General features: G+C 42.5%; 1 protein-coding gene across 4 annotated transcripts in view; it reads right to left on the bottom strand.

Annotated features, from left to right (window-relative positions):
* Positions 1-27,935, bottom strand: part of LOC119161619 (DENN domain-containing protein 1A) — a 155,641-nt gene that overhangs the window by 31,904 nt on the left and 95,802 nt on the right. For 2 of the 4 annotated variants that reach the window (XM_075878892.1, XM_037414189.2), the window contains 4 exons: positions 27,680-27,742; positions 20,517-20,633; positions 14,835-14,884; positions 11,733-11,949 (listed from right to left, as the gene is read on the bottom strand). In XM_075878892.1, the coding sequence (XP_075735007.1) occupies positions 11,733-11,949; positions 14,835-14,884; positions 20,517-20,633; positions 27,680-27,742 (447 nt within the window). The remainder of the gene's footprint in view (positions 1-11,732; positions 11,950-14,834; positions 14,885-20,516; positions 20,634-27,679; positions 27,743-27,935) is intronic. The other 2 variants (XM_075878894.1, XM_075878895.1) reach the window with 1 other exon arrangement.

Below are 27,935 nucleotides of genomic sequence, written 5' to 3'. Positions count from 1 at the left end.
TATAAAAACCGTTTCAGGCAGTACGAATCAACGAGCGAATGCGCATGCAAGACCAAGCTGTCATCCAGAAGCTGCGACAGCATTTATTACAGCTCGCCAAAAAAAGACGTGTCCCGTGACTATACTGTGAGCATCAGTGACGAGGCGACAGAACTCCCTCACCACAATGTGAACCTAGACAGGAAGACCTTGCGGGACTGTTTGTTTTGGCAAAAAGTAACTGCAGGCGGTAGATTCACAACAGCTGAATGAGAGACCTCTGAACCTAACTGCCTACTTTAGAGAACTGGCTACAATAGAGGGCATCATTCTGAATGACAAATTGAAGAAGCTTCGCGAAATGAGCCAATTTGAAGAGCAGACAGCTCACCAGGACAAGCCAAGCCAGCAACAACATAATCTCGCAGAGATCATTCAGTTAAGAAATTGGGTGGTAACAGCCGTTCTTGCACCATGGAACAACGAGGGGGATTAGCCTAACGAGGCCTGCCCGAAACAGCTAGCATCTGGAACTGTACAACCAACTTCACTGCATGGCAGGGAGTGTTGAATCTATCACGAGCGCTGGCAAACCACCAGATGAGAAAGAAAAAGCACCAGAGAGCACGAGAGGAGAAACGGGGTCATCAGAGTGTCAGCAGGGTCTTAATGGCTTTTGCAGTGTAAATAAAAGCCTCTTTTTAACTACTTCAACAAGATCGAGCCCTTCCACGGCTGCTCCACGCCATTTCCCACACAAGACTGTGGACCTTGTCTAGCCTTGCCCAACGGCGCCGCTGCCACGCCGCTGCTCAGCTCACGATGGCAACGAATGCTTTCGACTTCAGCTTCAGACTTCCAGGTTTTTTTCTGCTAATGACCGGTATATAAGACAAGGGCCGACTTTTCATTGTGTTTTTTTTAAATTTAACCTATATTCCAATTTTAACGGTAAACTCAAGAACTGCCATTTGAAAAAAAAAAATTAAGTTTAGCCTGCTTAACATTTGCAAACAGTTTTGTGCTCACAAATGTAATAGTATGTATGTTGCAAGAAAACATTTTTATGTCATAACGGAAGTAAACAGCTTTATTTGACTACCTCTTCTAGAAGCTAGCATTGACAAAGACACTTTGTTCATATGCTGCATTGCCTAGCGGCTAGCATTCAAACAATCTGTGAGCGTTGCATCATTTCCTATACACTCTAACCTCGTTATAATGTTACGACATATAACGAAATAACGGATACAACGAAGTAAATAAAATTTTCCTTGAAAGCTCCATTGTGAACTATGCATTTCAAACCTCATTGTAACAAAGTAAAATTGACCGGTAAATAGATATAATGAATTAAATTAGTCTATCAAATAGTCTATCAAAAAAAACCAGATCATAGTGTGTTAAATATATCGCTTTCTGTGGAGTTTGACGCTTGTTCAGCGGAGCTTTCTTAAAACTCCCACGTCGACCTTACAGCCACGCCCCGCGCGGACGAGGGAGCCGTCCTTCTCACACAGCCAGCGGAGAGGATTGAGGAAGCACTCAGCGGGTCACATGACCGAGAAGATGCACCGCGGTGCAAAGCGATTGCCCTCTCAAAACGGCAACGACTGCGTCTCCGCTGCTACCTTGGCTGCTACCCTCTGCACCGAGAAAGCCTCTCTCTCCGCGAGCGCGGCATTGAAAGAAGGATTTCTACGTGCAGGGATGGAAAAGGGAGAAGCGTGGCAGAGGCACGTCGCAGATCGGCATTTGAGAGAGAGCAAACAATCCGCCACAGTCTTTTCTTCTTTTCCTTCTTCGCGCGCAGCGTTGAGAAGTGCCGCCGTGGGATTGGGCATGATGCTGAGAGCATTTTCGGAGCGCAGTATGTTAGAATGAACCATCGCAAGTGCTTGCGCGTTTGAATTACAGGGAGTTTTCGCTCATTAGAATACACATAGCTTTGACGGGACCTCAGCGTGAGTTCGAATCACCCGAAAGTTCGAATTAATGAGAATCGACTGAGTTTATTTTCCGCGGCACCCGTTGTCGCATTGCGGTACATCAGGCCGCGAGACGGTTTCCTTCTTTGCATGCTTATAGGTGTGCACCCATTTCAGCATACATTGCCACAAACTGTTATAACCGATATAACAAAATAGTGGATATAATAAAATAATTATGGCTCCCATTCAACTTCGTTATAACGAGGTTTGAGTGTATAACACTCACTTATCAACAAGCCCCTCATGCACATTACATGAAAAATTGTGTGCACAGTTCACAATGTCCATTTTAGTTTTCTTTGCTTTTAACATACGCCCTTCCAATGCTGCATCAGGTTTATTAAATGGCCTTCTTTTCTCAAATACCACAGTGCAACCTGTGGTGAGCATGTGCTACAAGTAAAACTTGGCACCCGACTTGAGTGTGATACTGCTGCTATGTGCAAACAGTGCAAAGCCAACAGCATGCCAATAGCACGCTAAAAAGCAGGCCACTGACACCATATACAATACTGCCAGTGTCCACAGTGGTTGTCAAAGAATGTGGTGAATAAAATCGAAATCTTTTTTTATTTATCTTTCTTTTGCATGCATTCATTCTATCAGTCAATCTTTTAATACTTGAGATAAAAATAACAGTAAACATCTGCATGCACCCTTTTTCCATACAGCCATGTGCCATCCCGTTTCTTTAAGTGCACTCATCTTACCAAGACTTGAGTTCAGACACAACTGTTATGTTATCCTTCTTTCGTTGTCTTCCCACAGTAATGCTGCAAGTTGACCACATACGTAAAAATCTGTGTGCATTGTGCAGCAGTTAGTAAATCTGCACAGGGCACTGTGAGTGCACCACAGGCCTGCTACCCTTTTCTGTAAAGATACAGGGTTATCATAGGTTATACAGTAGAATCTCGGTGATATGAATCTCAAGAGAGAGCAAACATATTCATATTACTCTAAATTTCTAGCAAAACCCATTTTTAAACCACGATATGTGCACAAAACATTTATTTCTACAGAAAGAACTTGCGGATGTCTTTCTGGGACGCACATAACTGGAGCAATAAGAATGCGTACAGCCGGCTGCCGCGAATGCGCACATCAAAGCTTTGCGTAAGGCTAAATGATAACCAAATGCCATAGTACCCTCCACCATAGTCATAAGCGAACGACGGGAATGCCAAATCCTTCATGCCTTTTAATGACTTGAATGCCTTTAAAAAGCCCCTAAACCACCTGTGATAATTTTTTAACATTTCAAGGCAAGTTCAGACTGCCTGCATAATCAGCAGTGCCAAATGTGACAGCGCTAAGAGTAATGGGCGCACCACATATTCTAAGACACAGTCCCCACTCCTCTCTGGGCCTTTCGGTATCTCCAATGACGGTCGTGACGCCACCCCACATATCTATTCATGTCGGTATCAAGAATAACCTGCCTACTCACCGTGCTCACTGCTCTTCTTTCTCTCATGTTAACAAGGAGCACTTAGCCAGGAGAACACATGAGCCGATGAATGAAGCATAGCGAAGGTACAAGCGAAATGAGCTAGAGGTGCTTATAGATCATCAAACGACTGCAACTCTATTATCACAGCACCATTCTCAAAACTTCATGCAGCTACACGATTGTTCCAGACTCACGCACTGCAACAATATAACTGAATTTCAACCTGTGAATGATTTAGTGAGCTTTTAATATACCACAGAATTAACTGTGTGGTCACCATCTATGATCACATTCATAGTGACCATGGTTTCATGCTAAGTGGTTGTAGCAAGCGGTATTCCATTTTTAAGTGTGCGTTGGCCACATGCATTGCAATGCAAACGACAGTTTTGTTTTCAATTTATGTCTGCTGTCCTCGCACGTACCGTATTTATTCGCACAATTCTCGCACTCGCGAAATTCTCGCACCCTCCCCCAAATTGCTAAACAAAAATGCGATTTTATTTTTTCTGCGAGTAATTACTTCACCCCCAAAAATTGCAGCTGAACTGTCGTCTGCACCTTCCAACCACTGATGATGATAGCGCACAAAAGCTTGGCGCCATCTCTTAAGTATTATGCGTACTATCAACGCACAGAGCCCCCATCCAAGCCAAGCAAAAGTGACAAGTGTGTGTAGCAGTGTGCTAGTGTATATTTAGTCCGTTCTGTGGTTACGTTATGGGGCGATACCGAAGCTACACAGCTGCTTTCAAGTTGAAAGTGATTGATCATGCACTAAACAACCACAACAGGACCACCGGTAGGCACTTTAGAGGCGACAAGTTTTGTGTTCGTTACTGGCGACGGCAGCACGGGCAGCTGAAAGCCACCAAGGCGCCCTGGATATTCTATGCGCCTAAGACTGGGGCGGATAGTAAAACTTAATTTCTTCAGAAGATAACTGCGGCCAATTCCTTATTAAATGTTCATGAACCCAGGCTTGATGTCGTACGCTAACCTTTTGCGGGCTCCCGTGACGAACGCTAATGCTACGCTCGCAAGCTTAGCATAAGGTATTCCAAAACTCTACCATTTGCTTGCAGCTTTTGTGTCTCAAATAAATTTTGTTTTGTAGTTGAAGTAAGTTTTTATGAGTACCTCTCAAAGCTTGTAGTTAGTTCTTAGCATGAGAATACCGAGTTGCGGCCACTTCGTCCCCCCCCCCCCCCCCAAATTTCCTAGCATAATTCTCACACACCCCCCCACACAACTTTTCATGGGTTTTTCGCATAAAAAAGTGTGAGAATTATGCAAGTAAATAAGTATTTCTGGAGCTTGCGGAGCCATCCCTCAGAGGTTTCAGTTCCCATTTCGAGGGGAAATGTGTTCACAACATGTGAATTTCGACCCATTGATCACCATGAAATTTGGCCACATTTTAAAAATTCGTATTAGACCGAAATTTGTGTCAGCCTGGTTCATATCACCGAGATTCTACAGTAGCATATTGCATGACAACTGTGATGCAAAATTACTGAAAAAGACAAAATCTGTTCCTAAATAGAATTTGCCGATAAAACCGTATAATATAAATGTGAGCTTGTTCGCATGACTTCATAGTAAAAAAACAGCACAGGTACACGGACAAGAAAGATGACAGGACTTTGCGCTGGCTCACAACATGAGCATTTATTTTTGTGAACAAATATATATGCCTTGGAAAGAGGAAAATGACGACTTGCAGGGGCCACTACGTTATTCAAATTGGTCACTGTGTAAATGACTGGTTCGGACAGCACACAAACAATCTCAAGGACAAAACTAGAAACAATCTGGCAATTCATTGTGTCGAGAGTGGATAGACTCCAAATTTTGAACTGACGCTCATCTTACGCAAATATAGCTTTATTTCCATGCCCGAAGATCTATGAAGCGTTCATGATTTATTACATCAGACCATCATGTGTAAGCACATTGTCCATTGTACAAACCTACAACGAGAATAATTATCTCGTGACTGAACTTTGAATTTTCATCTACATGTCAAGACGCATGTGCAGGGCTTCTCTTTCCATAATATTTTTTTTCTTGTTTTTCCCTTTCCCAGGCATATACAGCAAACTCAAGATAATTCAAATTCTGATAGTTCATACTTTCGATAATTCAAACAAAATTCAATTTTTGGGTTGGCACTCTATTCTGTGAAGATGTTTATTTAGCCAGAGAAGTCGCAACGAGGTCGCAACGGAAAATGGACGTACGGGAAAGTCTGGCAAAGGCGGCACACGTTCTTGCGCAATCAGAGCACGGGGTTTTTCGTTCTCTTTTGAAGGCCCATACCCGTTGGTGCGTATGCTCCACTACAATACCCCCCCCCCCCCCCCCCCCCCCCCCCGGGGTGAAGAGTAGCCATCCTGGCGACTCAGGGAGTAGGCACAATGAGGGGGTCGTAGAAGGGCTTGAGACGGTCGACGTGTATGGTCTCGCGTCCTCGACGGCGCAAATCTGGTGATTGTGTTAGGGGCTCGATGATGTAATTCACCGGCGAGGTCACGTCAATGACACAGTAAGGACCATGGTACCGGGCAAGAAGTTTAGAAAAAAGGTTAGGAACGTGCGGGGGCACCTAAAGCCACACAAGGGAGCCAGCACGAAACGCAGGAGCTATGTGATGAATGTCATCATGTTGAGTCTTTTGTAGACCTTGAGCCTGCCTTGTCAGAGACCGAGCCAATTGACGGCAGTCTTCAGCGGATCTGGCGACTTCAGAAAGCGGAAAGCACTCAAATGCATCAAGCTGGTACGAGAGTATAGTGTCCAGTGGGTGGGAAGGTTCGCGGCCGTACAACAGAAAGAACGGTGAAAAACCGGTAGTTGCTTGAGTCACGGTGTTATAGGTGAAGGTAACAAAAGGTAATGAAGCGTCCCAGTTAGTGTGGTCGGAGGAGGTGTACATCTGCAGCATGTCCCCAAGTGTGCGGTTGAACCGCTCAGTGAGATCATTTGTCTGTGAATGGTATGCTGTAGATTTCCGGTGGATGATGTTGCATTCAGCGAGGATAGCTTGGATGATCTCCGACAGGAACACTCGACCCCTATCGCTGAGTAATTTCCGTGGAGCACCATGGCGTAGAATGAAGCTGCACAAAATGAAGAGTGCAACTTTGTGGGCGGTTGCTGCCGTTAGAGCTGCAGTCTCAGCATAGTGAGTCAGATGATCGACGCCGACAATAATCCATTGGTTTCCAGGGCCACTATACGGAAGGGGGCCATAGAAGTCGATACCCATGCGGTCGAATGGGTGAGCCGGGCACAGGAGCTGCTGTAACATGCCAGTAATGTGCCGCGGAAGTATCTTGTTCTGTTGGCAAGTGGTTCAAGACTGAACGTATTTCTGCACAAAGCGATACATTCCTCACCAGTAATATCGTTGGCACAGCCTTTTGTAGGTTTTCAGGACACCTGCGCGAGCACTTTGGGGATCTGCATGGAAATTCATGCAGATGTCAGAGCGCATAAAAGTAGGGACAGCAAGGAGCCACTTTCGACCACCAGGCATGTAGTTGCAGCGGTACAGAATGTTGTCTCGCATGGAAAAGCGGGCTGCTTGCCGGCATAGCGCTCTCGTGGAAGGGACAGCACATGAATAGGTAAGGTAGTCGAGTAACAAGGCAAGGTATGGGTCTTTACGCAACTCTGAAAGCATGTCAGTGGTGTCAAGTGGTGACAGGGTGGTAAAAAGAGGTGACAGGGAAGCGACATCTGGTGTTAATGGCGATCGGGAAAGTACATCGGCATCCGAATGCTTGCGACCAAAACGATACACGACATGGATGTCGTATTCCTGCAATCGAAGTGCCCAACGCCCCAGGCGTCCTGACGGGTCTTTCAAGGTGGTCAGCCAACATAGAGCGTGGTGGTCTGCGACCACGTCGAAAGGACGGCCGTAAAGGTACAGGCGAAACTTCGTCAACGCTCAGATTATGGCCAAACACTGCTTCTCTGTAATTCAATTCAGCCTTCTTGAGAGCGCGACTTGCAAAAGCGACTACGTATTCGGCTTGGGTGCCTTTCCGTTGTGCCAAAACTGCACCAATACCGACGCCACTTGCATCGGTGTGAATTTCTGTGGCAGCAGTGGGGTCGTAGTGACGAAGAATAGGTGGTGAGGTCAGCAGGCGGCGCAGCTGGCGAAATGCGTCGTCATATGCAGGTGACCATGCAGATATACCTTTGCTGTTGAAAAATAGACTCGTCAGACGTGCAATGATGGACGTGAAGTTGCGCACGAAGCGACGAAAGTAGGAGCAGAGACCAACGAAACTTCTTGGGGCTTTCAGTGATGTGGGCATTGGGAAGTCAGCGATAGCTCGAAGCTTATCGGGATCCGCAAGAACACCGTCTCTTGTGATGACATGTCCCAAGATGGTTAGTTTTCGAGCTGCAAAGTGGCACTTCTTGGTGTTAAGTTGTAAGCCTACAGAAGTTAGACACGTCAGAATGTCGTGGAGACGACCAAGATGTGTCGGGTAATCAGCTGAAAAGACTACGATGTCATCCAGATAACACAAGTAAGTTTGCCATTTGGGGGCACCCAAGATGATATCGATCATGCGCTCAAATGTCGCAGGCGCGTTGCAGAGCCCAAATGGCATGACTTTGAACTCATATAGGCCATCCGGCATTACAAAGAATGTTTTAGGGCGATCACATTCAGCCATTGGCACCTGCCAATACCCTGAACGCAGATCCAAGAATGTAAAGTACTCGGCGCCTTGTAAAGAGCATCGTCTATTCGTGGTAGCAGATAGACATCTTTCATGGTAATCTTGTCTAAGCGGCGATAGTCCACACGAAATCAAATGGTGCCATCTTTTTTCTTTACCAAAACCACAGGTGATGATGAAGTGTTTTGAGAAGGCTGTATGACTCCACGTTTAAGCATGTCATCTACTTGCTCCGTAATGACGCAGTGCTCCTTGATGGAAAAGCGGTAAGGATGCTGTCGCAGAGGCGAGTATGAGCCGATGTCATATAGTATGAGTGATAGTAGTGGTGCAGCCCAAAGCAGGTTCTTGAAAGTCCAAAGAAGAGCGAAACTTGTTAAGGAGAGCAACAAGTTGGCGGCGATGCGAGGGGGGAAGGTCTGCCTCAATAGCATTGTCGAAGGCTGACGAACTTGATGGCTCAGACGCATGAGTGATTGCAGCAATGTGACATGGGGTTTCGTCGAGAAGAATAATATCATCAGTATCGTCGACAGGTTGTTCATATCCTAAGGTTCCACCACGGAGTAAGCCAATGGGGTAGTTACAGTGGTTGGTAACCAGCATTACGGTGGAACCAGACGCAATTGTAAGTACGGCAAATGGGAAAAAGATGCCCTTGTGTTCAGTAAAAACTGGAGATGGCGCAAACACCACCGTGGCGTCAGGTTGCGCCACACATGAAAGGCTAACAGAGACTGAAGCTTCCAGAGGCAAGGTGATGTCGTTGTCAGTGATGAGTTTGCAGAGCAGAGGAGAATGGTTGGGTGATGGAAATTCACATGTTGGCACAAGGGACACCTCTGCACGTGAAAAATCGATGATCGCTTCATGACGTGTAAGAAATCCCAACCCAGGATGAGGTCATGAGAGCAAGATGATAGAACAAAAAATTGGACGATGTACAAAACGTCTTGAATGACGACGCGCGCCATACACACAGCCGAGCGATGAAGGCATTGCGCGCTAGCCGTGGACAGCACCATGCCACAGAGAGATGTGGTCACTTTCTCCAGTTTCCGACAAAATTTTGCGTTCATCACAAAAATGACGGCCCCAGTATCAATTGACGCTAGAGTGGCGACTCCCTCAACATCAACAACATTTTGCGGCAAAAATGAAGGCCTTGAGAATTGCGCAGAAGTTGCAGTTCTTGCCTCCGGAACTGCACTGATTAGTTTCCCTCATCAGGAGGTGGTCGACGACGCATAGGTGATGGCGATCGGCGACGAGAGAATGGGAAACGAGCAGTTGATGGGCGGCGATCCAAGTCTGAGTGCCTCTGTTCATATGCAGACGTGGTGGCCTGCTGCGGCCCGTGGGTAGGAGTTCTAAAGGAGGCGTACGCAGGTGTGGGACAGCGGTGGCAGCAGCGTGCAATGTGGCCAGCGATGCCAAGTGAAGCAGATAGGACAGTTGTCATGGGTGCGCCACTCATTAGATAGACGGAAAAAGCGAGGTGGGGGCCTGTAAACTGGAGGCGAGGCCGGAGGAAGTGGAGCCGATAAGGAGACTGGATGCGGTGGGGGCCGCGTGACCACAGCTGCGTAGCTGAGAGGTGAAGGTGGCGCAGGCGGCGCGTAGCTGGCAGTTGAGAGATCAAATGGTACCGAAGTGCATGGATAAGGGGCCGGAATTGTTGGGAGAGCATCGCAAACTTCAGTGCGTATGGCTTGCTGCAGTGTCGAAGGCAGGCTTGCAGTGGGCGTGTCGCTATGCAGCAACAGGAAGAGATGTCGGGCGACTTCCTCCCTGATGAAGTCTTTGAACTGGTTGGACAGACTTCCTTGGCGAACGATGCCATTTGCGAGTGCGACGGCCGAGATTGAATCTGATGGTGGGACACTCTGTCTAACGATGGAACGCTGACGGCGCAATTCATCGAAGCTCTGGCACAGGCTTACGAGGACTGACACCGTGGTCAGGCTTTTTGCAAGAAGCATCTGGAATGCACCATCCTCGACGCCCTTGAGAATCTGTCGAATTTTCTCTTCTTCAGGCATAGATGGGTTAACGTGCCTGCAGAGGTAGAGCACATCCTCAATATAGCTAGTAAACGTCTTGCCAGGCTGCTGGGCTCGGCGGCGTAGACGCTGGTTAGCGCGAAGCTTGCGGACCTCTGGTCAACGGAACGCTTCGGTCACGAGGGTCTTAAAGGTGGACCAGTTAGCGATGGCGGTTTCGCGGTTGGTAAACCAAAGCTTAGCGACGTCAGCCAAGTAAAAGATAACATAGGCGAGCTTAGAGTCGTCGTCCCACTTGTTGCTGGTGCTTACGCGTTCGTACAAGGAGAGCCAGTCTTTGACATCTCGCTCACCACTGCCGCTGAAGATTGGTGGGTCCCGTTGATGGGTAGCGCTGGGGCAGGTAGACGGGACAGCTGATGGTACTGGCTGTGCTGGGATGGGCTGGTTGGCGACTGCGTCAGTCATGTTGTGCGGTGATTTCTCGGCCAACTTGCGAGAGTGGAGCTCCAGGTCTGCTTGGGGATCTCAGCAACCTCCACCAAACGTGATAACGTTTATTCAACCAGAGATGTCGCAACGAGGTCGCAACGGAAAATGCCCGTACGGTAAAGTCTGGCAAAGGCGGCACATGTTCTCATGCAATCAGAGCGCGGGGTTTTTCGTTCTCTTTCGAAGGTGTATACGCGTTGGTGCGTATGCTCCACTACAATTCTTTCACTGTATTTAAAAGCCTCTTAATGCAAACTCCATTATTTCGTCAATACCAGCTGATTTCCCACTGCTATTCATAAATTTGTGTGCTTATATAACCCTAACAGTCTAAAAATGAAAAATAAGCACCTGAGGCCTTCAAGGGAAAAGACTTTCCAAGTAAACAAATGTTTAAAACAAAGTAAGCGCATGGTAAACTGTGATGCTTCTCAACTGGTATAGAGAGCTTTGTGCTGAAGGCACATATCTACAGCAATGAAGCAGTTATAAATTCACGATTTCTTCAAAAGGTGTGATCAGCAGAGTAAATGGACAATAAACTTATGGACTTTACACCTCTGTTTTCTATTCACTGCATGCAGTTAGGGCTAAAAGACCCGAAAAAATTTTCAAATGATATAAAATCAATGTCTAATCATAATGTGTGATGTCACTTCACCCAGAGTCATCCATCTGAGAACTTCTGATAGTTCAAACTTTTTGATAATTCAAACAAACTTCAGAGGTCACTTCGGATTTGAATTGACAAGAGTTGACTGTATATTTGTTCACACGAAATAAGTGCTCCTGTTGTTAGCCACCGCTAAGTTTTGTCGTCTTTCTTGTCCCGTGAGCCCGCGCTGTTTTTTACGAAGGAATTTTCACCCCCATATTGAGAAACACTCTTTGACTTGAACTAGACTTGGCACCGTCGTCAATGCAGCGCATTTGAAATGTGTTTGTGTGTTCGTTCTGCCTTGGCACCTAAAGCCAGCACACTCGAGATGCGCTTGCGCTGCATGAAAGGCGGTGGAAAGTAAAGTTCAAGTCGAGGAACGTTTCTGAATACTATCAGTTGTCGAGAGGGAAGAAAATTAAGTCTGCTACACTGCAATGTACAGACCTGTTTTTCTGGTGGTGCCTGTGGTGAGGCCAAATGGTTCATTTGGCTGGGCTGGAGCTGTTGGTTCGTGGTGCTGCAACGGCTGAAAATCTCTTGTAGGGGTCCCAGGAGGTCCATGTCTATGTGCTGGAATGAGCTGCTAGAACCAGTGTCCTCTGACAGCTCAGCTACTACATCAAGGCTTGGCTCAGTGGGACTCTTGACAGGTGTCCTAGCACTGGTACAGGAAAAACAGAAGTTCTAGAAGACTAGCTTGAGCAACATTTTAAATGGGGAAACTTGATTGATGGACAGAAATCTAAAAGGTGTCACCGTACAGCAAGGTCAATGACTAAAATGAGACATGCCAAAAATTGAAAACATACTATATAGAATACACACTTTAGCGAATATTATATATACTACCCTATGAACAGCTTTAACCCTATGAGTATTTTTGCCAGACATGTTCAGGGGCAGATTTCCGTGCCGCAGTGTCTTTGACATGGACTCGTAGAGGTGCGTTTTTAACCCTCCGCTTGAAATTCTGAGCCGTAATGATGGCACCTGCTCACTGGGAGGTGCCGCCACATCCTAGGACTTGGAAGTGCTGGAAGTGATTGTGCTACCTTCTTGCGAAGATAAAAAGCACTGATTTCTAGCATCAGCGTGTAGTACTGTCTGCATCAACGCCAATGGACGACAGTCTTTTGTGATTTCGGTTCTACTGTGTGATCGCAACAAAGGTGCGCAAAACTTAATTTTTACTTTTATTGGCAGTTTCTTACAGGGTATCGAAGTTGATTTTCAATATTTATTGGCACTGCTGTTAGCTTGTTTGTTACCAACACTCACAAATTATTCTCATTCATTACTAAGTTTACTGCCCAACACGATCAGTGCACAAAGAGGAACACGAAAACACAAGGAAGAACACGACACAAGTGCTGTCTAACAACTGAAAGTTTAATGGAAGAAAGGCGTTATATATAAGCATACAGTAAGGCATAGAATTTTAAACACCCCCCCCCCCCCCAAAGCATGTAGTTGCGTATGCTGTAGTTACGAAATCTCAACATCTGTGAGAGCGATTGAAAGCTGGCTCACGTGTGTCTTGCTTTTATTATTTCAAATACTTTAGCTACTTTATGCATGCGCTGCTCTCTATGTTTCACCACCACAGAGGTTTTGTTTAGCTCTGCTGCACAGCCACACTTATCATGATGAATATGCTAATCGTGATGAGTATGTTCCAACTAGCCAAATTTGCCACTTTACTGCCCAAAGCAGCAACCAGAGAAGGGGCCATGTGTTTGCCAGCACAACTCCTCGCTCCAAGAGCAGGACAGATTAAAATGCAATTTATATGTGCAGGCAGCGATAAGGCGCTTCAAGGAATACCGCACTCTGAAATACCACTGAACGTTCTGCAGTTCTGAATAATGCTGACACAAAGAACTGTTCCTATTTTGTTTGTTTTTTCTCCATACTTTTTCCTGACTTCAGTGCGTATGGCTTGCTGCCATACGCACAAGAAATTCAGTGCATTCCAAAAACCGCAAAAATGTAATTTGACCCTCTGCCAATTTTTTCTTGAAAAATTCGACGCTCATAGGGTTAAAAGAACCACCAATGCACTTATTCAACAGCAGTGTAAATATTTTTTTGAGACAGCTTCCTCGAGGCAAAAAAAGTTTTTTACCTATAAAAGATTTATGAATTTCACATGAGCCATAATTTATCTTCACCCAATCACGTGCTACAGAGCTTGTGCATAACTTAGCTAAGAGAATGGGCATAAAGGCATTCAATGATGGGAAATAAATGAAGCAAGTAGGCTTGTGCAAATAGTGAATTTTAGGTTCGAAACGAATTCGAAGCGAATAGTGATTTTCGTCGAAGAATTTCGAATCGAATTCAGATAGACTATATGATGTATAAAAAAAAATAGACATATTTATCATGACATAACTGCACAATAATTTTTTTAATTGAAATAAGGCCTGTATGCAAGTGCTTTCTTTTCTTTTCCGTTCAAAGGAAGTCGAAACAACTTCAAGAAGTAGCCGGATTTGACTTTCAGTAGGATGCAAGTGATAACTGTAAAATACATAAAATTATTCATTACAGCTCGAGTGTATAAGTCAGCAAAGCAAGCTTTTAAGCTTAAAAAAATGATCAATCGATTTGAGGATCCTATGTTCATTTAAAGGGTTTTTCAACAGCGTTTCAACTACCCATGGAATGGATTCACTAAAGAAGCTTATTGCCTCACGAATCAACCGCTGCAAAAACTTTTAGAACTTGTCTAGTATGAGTGGAGTTTAGCTATTTGCCACATGCCACAATTGCATTCTCTCTTGTCTCGACGAAAGCGCTTGAAGCAAAGCCGCGAAAGATGGCATTGGGAAAGAAACTACGTCACGTGTGCGTCATAACCTTGAGCATTCTTTTTCTTTTTTTTTTTCTTTGAATACGCGCCATTTCAGTGAAATCGTGAATGTACGCGTGGACAAGTCGCGGCTATCCGCGGCGGCCTCAATAACAACCAAGCGTCCCATGCTCAAATCAGCCAATGGCTAATACAATGGCCGTGATGAGCGATTTTTGACATGGTGTCATTTCCCATAAAAGAGAGCAATTTTTATCTGACTGAGAATTTATTGTGAATTCCAGGCCACGTGCTGCGCTATAACATTAAGCTCACATGTTTGCGGTATTCTCGAATACCGATCCGCAGGGTTTGCTGTCCATGCTTAATCAGTGTTGCAGGGCCCCTTTAAAGTTGAAGTGGGGCTTTGTGACAGAATAAATTTTTTTTGAACAGGTGCTTTCCCGGCTTAGCACCCTAACACTGCAGTGAAACCACCCTTACAAGTAGTTACATGGGGATTAATACAATTCTATTCGTTCATACCGAATACTTCAAAATATTTGATAATTTAAATTCGAATCAAAGCGAATTCGAATACTCTACTATTCGCACAAGTGTAGTAGCAAGACATTTGCACATATCTGCAAATATATATAAAACATCAAGCGCTTTACATGTGTCTGGCTAGTGCAGGAAGAACACCCATTTTTCCCTTGTGCAGAAACAAAGCCATATTTTTTGAACATTACCTTGTCTCTAAGGACGACGTTTTCAGTGGAGAAACCAAACCTGCAGTGTTCTGCAATAAAACAAAAGAAAGTGAGCAGGTTCACTGCATGTGTGATGAATGGAAACAAGAAAATAATCAAAATGTCATCGCAGGTGCATCTGCTTTGTTCTTTTATCACACTGCTCTTAAATTCATGACAATGCACAGAATTAGTATGCTGTTATGAACCACACCTACAACCTACAAGCTGGAAAAAAAAAGAGTTCCACACTCGCCATCATGTGGACGAGAGGTGTTGCAAACATTTCAAAGCTTACACAAACAGAAATGACTGATCAATTAATGGATGAGAAAACTACCACTGTGGTAGATCAATTGATTTATCATTGTATATGTTATCCGAATGTTGTAGGTTCAGTCCCAACTGACAGCAATTTGTTTATTCATCTAGTACTTTATTTACTTTCTATTTTGTAATTATAATAATAAAGTTCAAAAATATAAATAACACCTCCATGCTTATCTCCCCTTGTTTCACTGTCTGTTGATATGCAAGCATAAGTATGATTCGTTGCAGCATATCAGGAAAAGCAAGTATGGCTAGTTATTATGTGCATTGTGGCTGTCTCCAATTTTTTTTTTCCACTTATGGTTTTGAACATTTTGACAAGTACTGGGAGGTGTTGAATTTATTTTTAAAGCTTCAAAAATAAATTAGTGTGAATTTTAAGCTAGAAGAAACAAAAAAAAGCTAATAGTATTTCAGGTACAAATAAGCAAAAAGTATGAATTAAAAAAACAAACAAAAAGGTGCAGGGTGGATAAGGCAGCTTTCAAAGAAATACTGACACAGAAATTTCAAATTAGTAATATTCATGTTCAATTCTACTACATGTGCAGGTACATCTGACCATATACTGGTGACAAGCACAATCTTTAACATACTGCATTTCAGTAGGGTTTTAAAGTGTGCACGAGTGCCCATTCAAGTTCTCAGTGCCTCACAGCATCACCATCAATATGACATATTTAGTGACTCCTCATGCTGCCACGACATTTTGCCCCTTCTGCAAATACTGTGATGTAACAGACAGAAAAGTCTGCAGGTGTACACAACTCCACCAAAACTGTCCCATGACAAATTCTACCATCTTTCTCTTTTCTTGCTCCATCGTCAGGCTGCAGCTGGGTGTGTTGCATCTCGTGTTGTTTCAGGGGTTCCACAGTACACAGTAATTTCGGCAGGAGAATATGCCTGGTACGTCCCACCACTCAACGAAGCAAAGAAAGGCAGCAATAAAATTTTGAAAATTGTTTGTATAAATTGCCAGTTTACGAAATATCAGAGTTTGAATTATTGTGAGTCTATCATATGTGCATCTCAGAAGCTTTAAGGGTAGTGAATAAGAAGTTTATAATACTTGCGTAATGCTTACGAGACAGAATCAACTAGCTATACAGCCACAAATTGTTTAAAATCAAACAAACTGCACAATTAGTATTTTGAACCACACTGACTTTCTATGCTACAAGGTTAGCCAGGTAATTCCAACCTGAAAAGCACAGGGACAAAACGTATCTGCTCAAACCTACCACTTGTTTGTGACACTTGTTTCATAATGAGATAAAAAGAGGGGGCTTATGGGTATAAATATTTAGTGTTTTATCCATAAAATTTTGTGCTTGGAAACAAATGATTGAGTTTGCAAGAAAGCACAGAACAAGCTTAAATAATTAAGACGCACAGCATCCTGAGGTTCAAGCCAGCAACACTTGGTTCACATTACCACCAGTACTTTTTGATAATAGAGACAAATGCGGCAATCATTCCCAAATTCCAAATTTACAATCATTCCTAGGATCCTCACAGGCAGAAAATGGCCATGCTCATCTCTTTCACAGTTTCTTCTTTTCCAGACGCTAACTACTAATAGTGAGACCATGTGACATGACCTCAATGACTACTAACGTGGTTTAAAACTAACATGCTAAGAATGACAAGGTGCCTTTGACAAAAATACCTTCACCTATCTAGATGTTGGCCACCCCGTTTAAGGCACCTACTCCTGTTCATACAACCTCTACAGCACACTGCCTCCATCCACCAGCTACTACCTTTAGTTTGTTGTCACTCCACCTAACCAGCCTCATCCCTGCCTTTTTCCACACATATTTTTAGTGTCTCTTGCCTCTATCAACTGCTAAACAGTTAATACTTCCGTGCAACTTGAAACAAAGAGCCTTAAAAAGACCTCCCGCAGGACCTCCGACAGGTCCTATTGGGAATCTTGAATTTCCATTGCAACGTGTTGAGTAGTTCCTGGACTTTTCTTGCAGCATAAATATGTTTCCTCCAACTGTGAATATTTACTCTGATTAGTTTTTGTGCACAGACAGCCACTTAGGGCCAGAATCAGCAAAGCATTTACCCATGTGTTATTATACAGACCTTCTCTTCTCATTTTTTTTACCGCTATATATAAATACCTAGATATTTTATTTTTATTTCCATTCAATTTACATCTAATTTAAAGAAAGTGTGATTGAATTTACATCCAATCTCTTTTTCTCTAACTTCTTTTTTTTTTTTTTGCAATGCTCGGTTGTGTAGACCAACTACAGTCGATTCTCGTTAATTGAAACACGAGGGGACCTCTGAATTTCATTTGGATTATCAGAAGTTCTCAGATATATGACTATGGGGGAGGTGACATCACACATTATGCTTAGGCATTGATTTTATCAGATTAAAATTTTTTTAAGCAATTCTAAAACCTAGCTGTACAAAATAAACAGACCGCAAAGGTGTAAGGTCCAGAAGTTTATTGGCCAATCACTGCTGATCAGACCTTTTAAGGGAAGATGCTACTCGAAGAAACTTTTTTTTAATATTCACCCTAGAGCAATGAAACTTAAGCTGTTTATGTAACTTTTTATGCTGATTTCAAATATATAATTAGTTTTCTTGCAAGTTACACACTTTAAGCGCTGCAACATGACAAAGTGAAAACCCTAACCCCTTTCCACCCTCTTTTCATACCTAAACTTCTGTAATTTTTTACCATTCATAGTTCATAATGCTTCAAATAAAGTGTAGAGTGCAAATAACTAATTAGGAAGCACATACAAAATATGTAATACCTATGAAAAATAATAGACGTAAAAAGTCCATATTTCACCTACCCTAGTAAAGGTATACGTTCAATTTTTTATTATACAATAAAATATTAAAATTTAAACTTGATAATTGCATTTGTCATACTTTGGAAAAAATTTGGGCAAAGTTTCACACAGATCTGAGCACTAGAAGTGCCTGAGAAAGGAGGGGCAAAAACTGAGTTTTTGTTTGTGAAAGATATCATTAAATCAGATGAAATTTGCACACCAAAAAGAACAATCCTTCTTGTAGTGGCCACTGCAACTAAAATACGCCAGCACCATGAGTTTGTCCCTCTCGGCTTTTTCGAGCCGACTCCTCAAAGACATTTCGCTCACAGACAGGGCCATGAAACGCTTGCCAAACTTCCGCTCCATCTGGCAGAGCCATGTGCCAACTGCAAGCAAGGAAGAAGTTCGACAGGACTGTGAAATCCGAACTAAGTCCAGTGTCATGCCATTTTGCAGCCATGCTTGTGCCACATACCGTCGAACATAATGGCAATGTGGTCCCTGCTAAGTTCTCTCACTGCGAGCTCTTTCGACCTCTCAAGATTGGTGCTGACCTCATCCATTGCCGCATCAAGAACTTTCTGGCTGACGGGTGTGAATGACTTTTGATGCACTGGCTTCTCCAAGCCAACAACTGCCGCAAATCGGACAAGCTGCTCGTAGCCTATTCCTACAGAGTGCGCCGCACAACGGCTTTAACTTGAGAGCAATGCCTTTTTTCATTCATAACGGGGATAATTACATGAGAAAATTACATTATTGTTCAGCTGCGCTGCTCGATAAGACATGGACCCCGCAAATAATTTCACAGCACATACAGGCGCGCAACAGCCAGTGGCGGTCCCCGATTCGTACCATGTGATAAGCCAGTCGCGGCGCTCGAAAAACGCGCAGAAGAGTGCTTCTTTTTATTATTTCTTGTGCTGCATCAGCGAGAGAAACTGTTGTTATTTGAACTCGCCTCTTCGACTCATGCGATCAACAATGGCGAGTGGCGGCGCATTATCGGCGGCAAGGTGCTCGAAGACTGCACATTTTCGACCTTTTAACAGGCACCTTGTGCTCTTTAGATGCAATTTTAAAGCATTTCCAGTTAAGTCTCAACCTGTATTATTTTTTCATAACAGTAGAGGTACTAATCTTATCAAAACAGGCGAAAATAAAAAAATCGTAATTTTGAAAAAAACTCACGTTTTTCGACCCGCATCTCGCCTTAAAGAAATTGTGAACTGCCAACTGCTTCTTTGCTACATGTGCCTTCAGCACAACGCTCTCTATACCACTTGAGAAGCATCACAGTTTGCCATGCATTTACTCTGCTTCAAACATTTGTTTACTAGGTGTTTATTTTTAAGTTTTAGACTGCTGGGATTATATATGCACGTAAATTTTTAAATAGTAGTGGGAATGCAGCTGGTACGGAACCGCAAAATGCATGAATTTGCCAAATAATGGAGTTTGAATTAAGAGGCTTTTAAATACATTGGAAGAATGAAGGGCCAACCAAAAAATTGAATTTTGTTTGAATTAACCAAAAGTACAAATTATCAGAGCTTGAATTATCGTGAGTCTACTGTACTCTACGTTATTGAGATTGGGGATTGCCATGTAGAACTAAAGATTTTCTAATTTACTGGGCTAGTGCCGGCTGCTGCAATATGAGACCAGATAAATTTTTGTTTAAGCAGAATTTAAAAAGAACCGAGTTTGAATTGTCAAAGTTAACTGATGATTATGGTGTGTGGTGCTTTATGGCGCAAGGGCTAATTGATGACCAAAGAGTGCCGTTTCAGTAGACAAGAGATGTGAACAATGATATGGTGCGTGGCTGCATAGGGGCCTTGAAATCCTTCGCGGTAACGCAGGTAAGACACAGAAGTATTAAAATCATGACAGAGGCATGAAATAGGTGCAGTGAGAGTGAATAGCGAAAGGTCGTGATCACAAAACCATGATGAAGGTGTAGCCACTGCAGCCACGACCTCGATACTGACGTTGTGCTACAGATCACCTCGGAATATAGAGTGAAAGCTATGTAAATAATTTAAAAATGAAAACAGTGGTTGGAGTTTAAAAATGGAATCCCTCCCGATAAGCATGACATAATGTAGTGGGAGCTGCTGTCAGAAGGGTAGTAAAAAGTGCTTTTTTTCTTAGCGCATCTAACTCATTGCACTGAACAAGGATGTGGAGATACATAAGTGATTCTCCACATCTCTCACACAATGCTGGATCACCAGCAGATGGAGGGTATGTATGTGTAGAATATGTATGTCCAGTTCATAGAACTGTAAGTGTCACCTCTGTGTGTCTCGATTTTAATAGTGGCGGCCAAGGACCGAGTTGCGGCTTAATAACATGGGAGTTCACCGTATTTTGTTTACTGAAATATCTCCAACCTGCATTTTAGCCTAAATCTAATACAGGAACAGAATACTGTCAGACATTACTGTAGTACTACTAAGAATACTAAAAATATAGACACTAGCCTAAGTTTGTAAATAAAAATTCCCAAAATGGGCAAGTAGTTTACATGATTCAGAGGTTGAAATGTTGTAGCAGGTCTCACGCGGCCCATTGTTGGACTGGCTGGAGCACTCCAGGGCTGACTGCTATCTCTCCTAGACAATGCCATGTCATCCTGGGTCCCCTAAAGATGACAGAAAGTTCCATAGTAATTCTACCCCAGTCATTGCAAGGTGGTAGCTTCAGCAGGATATAAGAATTGTTTAGTTGATGTTGCATCTTCTTACACAGCTTGAAACTACAGAAATAACATATGGCATGATCTCTTTTTGCCATCTTTCATCTTGTTTAATGAGACAGTAGCCTTACAATAATATAACACTGCGATTCTAGTCACATCAACAAAGACTGCACTACTAAACAAAGTTCCATGTGCCATAAATAATAAAAATGTAGTACATAACAGAGCCTTACTGAAAAAAACAAAAAGCGAAGCACTCTCCAAAAATATGCTAGTTTTTTTTTTCAGTACATCTTTAGTCAGTATTTCATTTCAAATTTTTTCAACGTGCACTTTCCCGACCGAAGAGGGTTGCTATCAAACTTTGGATTTTACAACAATTTTGTACAATGCCTAAATAATTTCTCATTTTAGGTCACTTACAAAAAAAGAAGCCATCGTGAAATGACAATGCATAGCCTGCGGCTTTTCCATCAGATTCCATCAAAGATTTCACAAGGCATGTGCATTAACAAAACGGGCATACAACTATACTCTTTCTCAGAAGTTCCCTTTAGCACTGAGGAGGCTACAGGGCCCCTTAGCCAATAGGAAAGGCGATGAGCCCCTCCACATGTATTCATCCATGCTGTGCCATCTGCCAAGTGTGCCCCTGGTGTGTGCGCGCACATACTCGGTAAGCAGACGGCAGCAGCAAAGCAAAATAGAACATGGCTGCATCCACTGACCCTGGTGCCCTCTGCTTCGAGTTTATCACGTCGTCGTCTTGCGCTCGGTGGCCTGTAAGTTCCAGACTGACACTCATATTTGGTTTAGACTTATGTCCTACAGCTTCGACAGCAATGTATTCATGACTATAGCACTGTTTGCATAAACCACTATCAAATTTTTTGCACATTAGGCTTAGCAGGCGTGGCTAAAGAACCAGCTTATCTCATCAATAACGTAAAGCCTGCCTGAACCTTTGTCTTGATCGTGAGATGGCACGAAGCCATAGCTAATTACACCATTTATTTGTTTCTGTGAGCTCTTCGGGTGAGCGTCAAGGACCAGTTCAGATCAAAGCAGGCGGTCGAGCTTGTATGGGTGCTCCCATGCTATTTTTAACCACGATTACCAGAAGTTACTAATATAACAATTAAAGAAATCTGACATGAATGTGATCAAGAATAATTATATTAATCATTGAGGTGAAGCAGCTGATGCTAAACAAGGGCAAATGTCTCAACTTTGCCAATATATCTGGACTTATGTTTTCCTGTGCATGTGGCTGCTTACACCCCGTAGCATTGACAGTGCTGAACCATAGTGGTGAGATGGAGTACACATTGTATGCCCATTAACGTAGACCATAATCACCTCGTAAAAAATGTTCAACACATTTGAGCTTCAATCTATACATATTAAAGCTGGGGTATCATCTGAAATGGCAAAGCTTTGCATATATTGCTCTGAAACTTGAAGGGGTCGCAAAAAGAGTAAACAATAAAAACATTGAAATTTAAAAAAATGAAGAGAGTCAATGATGAAGAACAAACAAAATTTCATATCAGAATCTGCACAGATCCCTTATTCTCAATTTGTTCTGATCACGCAGACACCAAAGTGTTGTTTTCTCTCGACCTTGTTCAGTAACCGGCTTCATTTTTAACAACGCTTTACATGACCTGAATGTATTCTGTCAAACTCTTGAAAAAATTGAAATTAAAATTAATATTCAAACAGGTTAACGCAGTTATTATACACCATATAAAATGCCATCTTGCTGTGCATTGCTTTCTGCACACTTATTACTGAAATTCAAACTCAAATTTTTCAAATTTTCTTATTTACCAGACAAAACTGGAAGGTCGCCAAAGCTAAAAGCCATGAGAACAGCTTGACAAAGACCCTGGTGACTAGTACATACACATGGCAGTAGCGCAGCAATGGTGACAAGTACATAACATGCAAGTACAATGCAAACATGAACAATACATACTAATTCAAAAATGATTTCCCAACTGATTTATGGTACTTTTCCTGCACTAAAGCACCTACATGAACATCCACCTTCCTGCCTTACAACTTTGCAGCTAACAGTGACAAACATCATCTAGTTCCTTTTCACGTAAAACAGATGCTGATAGAATAAACTAAAGCTTTAATGCTACCTTTTGCAGAAAGTAATGACTACTGTAAACATGTAGCACGAACAAGAAAAGCGGCATGACAAAACTCAAAACCCATGTATGCAAGATGTTGCATTGCACACAAGACAACACCTTCCTTTGGTGGCAATAAGATACTCGCTTGTTCCGCCCAAGAGGGAACACTTAAAATAAGAACAGCAGAGAAGCTGGCCAAGAGAGCTTTGTCTCTGGCCTGCAACTCTGTTTTATGGACAGAGAGCGGGAATGGAACACAAAGAGATCTGCTTCTGATGGTAATGATACACCATTACCTATGCAAATATGCGATATGCCTACATCTTTTGCTCATAGACCTAATCTGCATCCCAATACACAGGCATTAGCTCTTAAAGTGAGCTTGTAATCTGTTCTAAATGTCATAAGTGCTCTTATTGCGAGCAGCACAGTTTAGCTACTGCTCCATGGCCCTAGAATCTTCTGCTCTGAAAAGGGTCTGTCACTCAAAGCAGATAATAGGCAGTTAGGTGCATTGTGCTTTGGGCCAATCAAGACTCTTCACTAGCTGCCAGGTTGTTGTGGGGGACACTTTGCAGGAGACTTGCTTGAAACAGGGGTGAAGCAGTCGAGTCTAAATTGGGAGCAGTTTTTGGAGCAGCGAAATTTCAATTTTGGAGCAGAAAAACTTTGCTTCGAAGCAGTTGACGGCATTGAATATTTCGTCCTGAGAGCTCGAAAATAAAAATTTTTAGCAATGGGCGGGGGGCACCAGTGCATATTTTAATTGGCTAAAAATACACATAACATTAAAACAGATTTTGAAGGTAATTTTGGAACAGATTATTGCCAGGTGTAAACTGCACTACCTTTTCACATATCATGTGACCTATCTAGCCCTTGTAACAAAATTACTAAATTGTTATTGTACAAGAATCATAGTTATGTAACAGTAGGTCTTCGCTCAAACAAAAGCCTGACATGATAGCGTCAATAGTGCTGCAAGCTTTCGACAGACAACAAAGGCGCGCTGCACCGCCATTCATGGTCACCTCGTGCAAGACCGCCTTCAAGAGTGCAGCGCAGGAGCCAAGAAACCTCGCCGCACTGACTAAGTGTATAGCACTAAGTGTATAGCACTAAGTGATCAGCGAATGGTACTGATAACGCCTCTCCATGCAAGCAACAACACGTTATTATTACGACCCACGCTGGCCTGTTCTATTTTCTTTAACATCATAGGTCATCATTGTCGATGTAGAACTTCCGATAAAACATCGACTTGCGATTGCCGTCCGCGCCGCGACTCGCGTAAAGGCCTGACCACACGTACCTGTTTCAGCGCATCAGCGCGTGGCTTTTAATGGGGTGCCACGCCCTCTCTGTTAAGGGGGGGGGGGGGGGGTGCGTGACTACGCGAAGCTGCGGTCCGTACTTTCTCCATAAAAAGAGGGCACAATGTCGCGTCAGAGGCCTGCGCTGATGAGCTGCAACGTTTACGTGTGGTTGCCTTAAAGCACCTGCACTGTGCAGCGTAGGTAAGAAATTCATGTCCATACTAACGAACTGCCGAACGTACAAAGGTGGGTTTTACTGCAAAAAAAAAAAAAAGAAGAAAACGAAGTTCACCAGTCACACTGCGGAACGACTGTGGAGCGAAACACCGTTCGAATGTAAAGCTAAACTACTGGGCATAAATTGGGAATGGGTTGCACGCATTCTATTGCTCATGAAACCCATTCTGAGAACTCGTGCACGCGCCAGAGGATCCAAGGGACGCATCGCATGCAGGGAAATGACTCCAGGTTTCTAGTTACTCGCTCACGGCACACGCGCATGCATAGGCGACAGCAAGCAGCAATGTCAACATTAAAATCGCAGCTATCGGAAAAACGCATTACGCACAACAAAGAACACGAAGGTCAACTCCGCTAGGCTTGCCACTTGACTACGTGGTTCTCGCTAGGCGGCAGTAGTACCAGAACACACAGCGTACCTAGGTGAAGCAGCACGCTCAATACACGGAAGCACATTTTTGCGAGGTCACACATATTAACAACAGTTTAAAGGAGATTATGACGGCACCATGGAGAGCCTTAAAAAGTGCAATGTAGAAAAACATGCTTAGACGCGTCTTATTAGTCAACTCGGCCTTTTGCCCCCATTAAAGCTGAGGTTAGCATCAAAATTCTAGCTTTCAAGGCCGTTTTGGAGCAGTTTGGTGCAATTTTCACAATTTTTATGCTTTTGGAGCAGCTTGGCACAAGAAAACGAAAATGTATCAAAAATGTGAAATATGCGCGGCTGTGTCACCCTGTGCTGATGTATTTTGCACAAACACACAGATAATGATTATTTTTGTACACTATTTGGCAAATATGACTAAATGCAGTTGACGGCCAACAAGCACCAAAACTGCAGCAAAGTATGTCAGATTTATATGTAGCTGCAGCTTGCCCAAACATTTGTGAGTTGAAGCATCTAGTCCCCTACAGCCACATCTGTTAAATAAAGCCTGTGATTATGCAGTTGAAACTCAACTTAAAATGAGAACAACTTTCTAATTATTTGATTAATTCAGGGAGTTTGTAAAAGTTAGAAAAATATTTTACGGTCTTTCAAGATCAACAATTATTTTCTCCTTCACCCTATATCTGAAACCTATGTCTTTCATCCATACTTGGAAAAATAAGCACAAACACAATGGAGACAACAATGAGGACATAGCACGAGTGCCATCTAACAACTGAAGTTCACTGAAAAAAAATTATTGTTTCAAAAAACTTTATTTGTTAGAGAGCGCTCATACTGTGTGCTTCTCGTCTTGGTATCTGCATCATATTTGCGCTGATTTTTAAAGTGTGCATAGTTTCCAACACGCCCACCTCTCTACCTTACTGCAATTAGTCCTTCATTTGTACACATGCATACCATCCAACAAGCCTCAAAGTGAAAAAAAAGTATTGTAGAACATCCATATTGTATGTACGATTCTACATGTCAACATGTTCATGATCAATGATTTGACTCTTCACTTAAATTCAACTCAACATCAAACTAAACTTCAGTGACATTGTGAGTGAATCACTAAAAGCTGATTTGGTGCCTTGAAGCATCAATGTGGTGTGCACAGAGGCCTGTGAGAAAGGCAAAAGTGAATAGTGCCGATATTAGAATTAAAATTGCCTGCTGTTTTTTTTTCTTCCTGTGGACCAAGTACACTGCTAACAGGCCAGCATGATATTTACCAAAAACCTTTATCTTTCCATTACTATTCCAAAACAACTAAGCTACACAGACACCAAAGTCCTACTAGTGTTACGCAGATTATTGTCATTTTTAACCCTGTAATGCCCATGAACAGTTATGCCTACAGAAAAATTACGAGAAAACACTGACTGTTTTTACTCTTTTCGTATAGTTCATTTTAAGAAAAGTAGAAAAAAAAATTGAGGCATAACTTAGTATTAATTGGAAAAAAATAATTATTTACTATTGTATAATATCTAAGTCACTGCACGTTCTTCATAACATGTCTAATCTGCAATCAATTATTATCATGATACTAATAGTAGCTTTTAGAAGCTTTATTGAACTATTATAGCAATGTATCAAATATGATACAGTGGGCATTACAGGGTTTTAATGTGGTGCACCTATTTTCCCTCTCACGAAAAGACTCTTCATATCTATTTTTACCCTCAATGGAGTGCTAAGCAACTCTATGCTAGCCTAAGAGAAATGGTTGGTCAATACACTAAAGAGCTTGACGCACTCAAGTCTTATTCAAGTAGTTTCCTGTCACAAAAGTGCATGTAAACAAATCGCATGCCATCATTTCCTACAGTTAGCACTAATTTAAAACTACTGGTCACAACAGATCTCTGTAAGGACAGCACCAGCACCGTCCAAATTGAGTGGTGTATGAACCACTAAGCATTATGCATTATGTACATGTTATGTTTGAAGTGTTCAATTTTTTTTTGTGTCATTTCCTAGTGGTGTTTGGTTCCTTCACATTTTTTTTACTCATCGATGTTATTTTAGAGCCCCCCTTACATAATTCCCAGAAGGCCTGTAAGTAGTTTCAAATAAATAAATAAATGAATAAACCCTGGAGCTTTCTTGCACCATGATGCTAGCACATCAGGAGAGCAAACATGCCATGCACCTCCACCTTGTCAAAGGTAGAAGAAAGTACTCACTCTTTCCTTGGCTGTTCGTGTACTGAAAACCTCTCAATTAAGATTTTTTGTGGTCCAAGTGACTTCAAATTAGTGAGGTTTTACTGTATATGAATAGTTTGTAACTGTCTTAATTAGGAATATACATTTTTTTGTCTGTTCAGTGAACTTTAAGCTCAGACTCATTCTTTGGACCTAAAAGGTGTTCACTGGTTCCTCAACGAAAATTTTTCTTTTTTTGTGGGGTGCTTCAGGGGACTGATATGCCAGTCCTTGGAATCTGCCCGGTGACTGTATCCCATTAACAAGGTGTGATGCTCATGCTTCATTAAATAACTGAGGCATGACGACAAGCTGATGGGCACGTTCAGTACACAATGATCAATATAATGTTATCTGTGTTTGTAATGTAGCCTGCGATGTCGCAATATAAATTAATACTAACCTAAATATTAAAAGTAATACTAAATCTGAATAACACTGCTTGCAATAAACATAAAAATTTGAGCATTAGATAAATAAGGCTTATAGAATAATTACTAGATTAATCATTAGTCACCAGAGCATAAAATATATAACTAAACATCAGCACTCTTTTAGCAGTTTTGGTAATGACAATAGCAACATTTTATTTATTTCACATGTATAAGAATGATAAAAATAAGCATAAAGACATTACCTTCTGCATGTTAGCGATCTTGCCTTGTATATTTGTGTATGCTTTTCTGCCTTTGTCTTTAACCTGAAAAAGAAACGTCGCACAGTAAACACATGTGTACACTTAACCATTATTGAGTTCACCTTTTATATAATATATGCCTCACTACCTTTCTTTACACCCTAGTGTTACTCTTTAGCTCCTAGTGTTACTCTTTAGCTATTTAGCATCCAAGTATTAAAATGAATAAAATTGTGCCATACACAGTCATACTATT

Source organism: Rhipicephalus microplus, chromosome X (assembly GCF_043290135.1).
Source record: "Rhipicephalus microplus isolate Deutch F79 chromosome X, USDA_Rmic, whole genome shotgun sequence".
Taxonomy (NCBI): domain Eukaryota; kingdom Metazoa; phylum Arthropoda; class Arachnida; order Ixodida; family Ixodidae; genus Rhipicephalus; species Rhipicephalus microplus.
The sequence above is the reverse complement of the archived record's forward strand: the minus strand, read 5'-3'. Positions and strand labels throughout refer to the sequence as shown.